This window comes from Charadrius vociferus, unplaced genomic scaffold (genome assembly GCF_000708025.1).
Source record: "Charadrius vociferus isolate BGI_N301 unplaced genomic scaffold, ASM70802v2 scaffold562, whole genome shotgun sequence".
NCBI lineage: Eukaryota > Metazoa > Chordata > Aves > Charadriiformes > Charadriidae > Charadrius > Charadrius vociferus.
Window position 1 is genome coordinate 747,657 of NW_009647234.1, and position 3,791 is coordinate 751,447.

Here is a 3,791-nt window from a genome sequence, read left to right on the forward strand (position 1 = left end):
GGCTCTCTCCGCTACGGGCTCCGGAAAAGTCCGGCTGGTCGGTGGCGGGGGAGAACCCGAGGACTGACGAGCCAGTGACCATCGCCCGCTCCCCCGGCTGCGGCCCTGGACTTGGCTTTCTCTTGCTGCACCGATACCTTTTCTTACTCCATTTGCACTGTAAAATAAAGCAATATCGGCTCAGGCAGTATCTCATCCCCTCTGTCCACAGGGACGGTGGCAGCTTCTCACTGAAGGAGGCGCGGCCTTCAAACCGAGTGCACAGCCGGGAGCTGTGCACAGGCTGCAGCCCAGCCTGGGGGGCTGCGGGTGGGAGAAGCCCTTCAGCTTTTGGGGGAGGTTTTTTTTGCCACATAAGTGTTTTGCTACACCAAAATCTTGATTTATTCAGTGTGGAGATTCAGTGTATTTTCCTTATTGCCAATAGCTTTCCCCAAAGTTCCCACTGTCTTTATTGAGAAGTACTTCGCATCCCCACTTTGAAGGTTTAAGGTACTAAAACTAGCATCTTTACCACGAGAAATTTTCCCCTGCAGCTTCAGCTGCTTGCAGCACTTCACTGGTGCTGGACATGGGGGTACACAGCTGGTGTTTGCATAAAAGGGACCACACACGCATTACCCATTTTCCAAAATGAAGAATAATGTGTAGATTGACCACATCCACTCGTAACTCTTATCCATACCCAAGTGAACTCGAGGATGTGAAGTTCATTGTCGAGGGGGGGGCAGGGAGGAGTCTCCTAAGGCAAATGCTGTTGTTGGAAATACCTTCGTGTCCTGATCTGTCCGAAGGGGGCAGGGGAAGGATGCTCACACTCATGTCCCAAATAATTCATCAATGCTCTTAGGAAAGACTATTATAACACAATGTTTAAATAAGCATTTAATTAGGATTCCATTAGTATTAATATTGCTTTCAATTCCAAAAAAGTTAATTTCCACTTCTTTGCAGATATTTCAAAGTACAATATTAACTTCATACAAAATGAGCAATTAAGCAAACACCATTATTTCACATTTTACATTCTTCAAAAAAATACAAATTCATATTTACTCTTTTTTTGGGTTTTGGAGATGCTCTTCCTTTGGAAGTACTGTACCTGTAACTAACATCTTCACATTGCTCAATGTAAGCACATTTGTTCCCATGTTTCATAGTTAAATAAATTCCTTTATCACCATACACACATTCTTGAAAAACTGGGGTTCTTTTATTCCGTCATCTCCAAGACCATTGCCCAGCTCCCCATACGTGTCGAACAACACAAAAGCAGTAAGTGGACAACCTACGGGTCTCCTGGACCTCCTGGTTTGAGTTATGCAGACGTCCATGCTGAAGACAGCTTCGGTAACTAACCAGGCTTGAGGTCTGCGCATCCCTGCCCGCCGCGCTGACGCTAGTCTGTGTGAAATGGAACTGCAACTGCAACTCTCTCTCTCCAAAACAAGGGTCAGACACATAGCTCCGGTTCAGTAAGCAAGTGGAAGGACACAAAGCTACACAGCGAGAAATACCAGCTACTGTAACTACGGTACTGCAAAAACATACCCTTGATTTTGCTGAAAAAGATCATATGAAAAAAATTTCTTGTAAGAAAAAGTAGAAACTGCATTTATTTGAGAAAGTGTACACTGCATAATGAACCAAATTTTGGCCAGCTTGCACACCACCAAAAGCATGGTGTGGGATTTTTAAACTAGTTCCAAGAACACACACACTTAGACTATGTACACTACTACATAAATATCCAGTTTAATTTGCATTTCTCAGTGCAGACACAGAATCCAACTTCTAGAACATATGATCTATACCAAGACAAGACGCAAAAAAGTTAAAAGTTCAGCCCTGTCCGTGAGTATCAACTACAGGTAACATTTATAAAAACTTGACATTGTTTCCAAAATATGTTACGGAAAAAATAGTGTACCAATTAAAAACTATGCAATCAGAAATTTTTAGGGTTTATTCAAGACATGGGTTTTTTTCTCCTTATTTTTTTTGCCTTACAGCCCAAACTGACTCTAACGGTTCTGCCCAGCTAGCTCAGATCACTAATGCCAAGGACTTTCCACCTATAGATCTCAAAGCATCTTACAAAGACAAGCTTCATTGTCCTCATTTCACAGGGAGGAAACCGAGGCACGGGGAGGTTAAGCGACTTGCCCAAGGTCTCACAGCCAGCCAGCGGCAGAACGGAGACCGTGACACCGAGATCCCGTCTGCTCTACATCCCGGACCTGGTGCCTCTCATTTCAGTTGCCGGCCATGCTGCCCCCACAAACCAGGAACAGCTTTTCGTCTCCGATCAACTCCAAAGGCAGTTTCGCCTCAACTACTCTCCCCCAGCAGTTCCACAACCACCAGGCCAGCCATTAGTTCCTTCTCCCAGCCTTGTTTATAATTGGTGCAGGAAGAGTACTGTAAACAGTTTCACAATGTTGCTGCAGTTGCAAAAACAATATCGTGGATGACTGCGGAAGCGCCATCCTCCATGAAGTAAGGCAGATAACATGACATCAAAAACAATTGCGAAGACAAATTTTAAAGGTGCAACATGCCCGTTTCAGACCAGCTTGTCACTTCTGTTCGTACTCGTGTGGCAGAACAGAGCCGAGGACAAGGGAGAAAGAATATACACCACGGAACACAGTTGTGCCCAGCAGAAGTGACAAGAAGCCCACCAGAAAGCGTGAGAGAAAAGGCCTGCTAAAGCACAGTGCTCTCAGTGGAATATTTGCATAGATTGGACGTTTGCTAATGATGCATAATTTCTCTTGGGTATAGACAGGGAAGGGCAGTATGTCACTGAGCTCGTTAACTATACATATTCCGTTAGACAGACACAGACAGACTGACCACATGGGACAATGATCTTTAGCTACAAGTATTGCACCAAGTTAAGTGCTCATCTTTGCACACCCCTGTTAACTTTTACTCAGAGCAAAAATAAACTTTGTGAAAGTATATACAAAAGAAATTGCAGCAATTGGGTTAAAGATAAAATAACCTAAAGTGCATTTTAGATACCAGTATGAGGTTCTGTGAACTAGTCTTTCTGGACACAGCCAGCATTACAGAAGTGCCCGATTCGTACTTTGTTCTATATAATTCAGTACCAGCATTTAAACAGTGCTGATTTTCCATCCTTCTACCACCTACAAGCATGAAAAGCAACTTCTATAGCCTTCAACTGCACACCAAGTCTGCTTGCTTGGGTCACTGCTTGGTGACTAGAGCTACCCATGTTGGTAATTAGACCCATTCTACATGTTTAAGCTTCTGCACCCATCTAGAAACTGTAAGTAACCACGTAAATCCCCACAAGCCACAAAACAGCAAAACCTTTAACACAGAATGGCGCAGAGAAGTGCAGTTTCGCTCTCTGATAATTAAAGGGGTTCGTGAAAAACAGATTTTGCAGAGGGAGGGCAGACTGTTCTCAGAGGCTCCAGCTTAATAACAGAACATGCCCCTTTCTGGGAATCCAACGTCTTGCCAGATCTGCAATGGTAGAAACTCCTCCCTGTATTAAAAATGTTATTGTGAATACACTAAGTTCTGGGGCAATATGGGGAGAGAGACAGGAAATTCTCTGGCACTGAGGAATCTCAGGGCTTTGCTGCCACTGCCCTCTCTTGCCAGCTGCGTTAATGACCTCCCCAGCAGCACAACGTTTGACCACACAGCACCGGGGATGATGCAAATGTCCACTGCAAAACATATCAGAGACATGCAGCATGGAACGCTCTGGAAAGCAGACCAACAATTAAACAACAAAAGCACACAAC

The 3,791-nt window shown here is 44.3% G+C and overlaps 1 protein-coding gene across 1 annotated transcript in view; it reads right to left on the bottom strand.

Moving 5' to 3' along the window:
* YRDC (yrdC N(6)-threonylcarbamoyltransferase domain containing) overlaps positions 1–573 on the bottom strand; it is a 3,499-nt gene extending 2,926 nt beyond the window's left edge. The window contains exon 1 of the mRNA XM_009879878.1: positions 515–573. Coding sequence (XP_009878180.1) covers positions 515–573 — 59 coding nt within the window. The remainder of the gene's footprint in view (positions 1–514) is intronic.
* Positions 574–3,791: the final 3,218 nt, after the last annotated feature.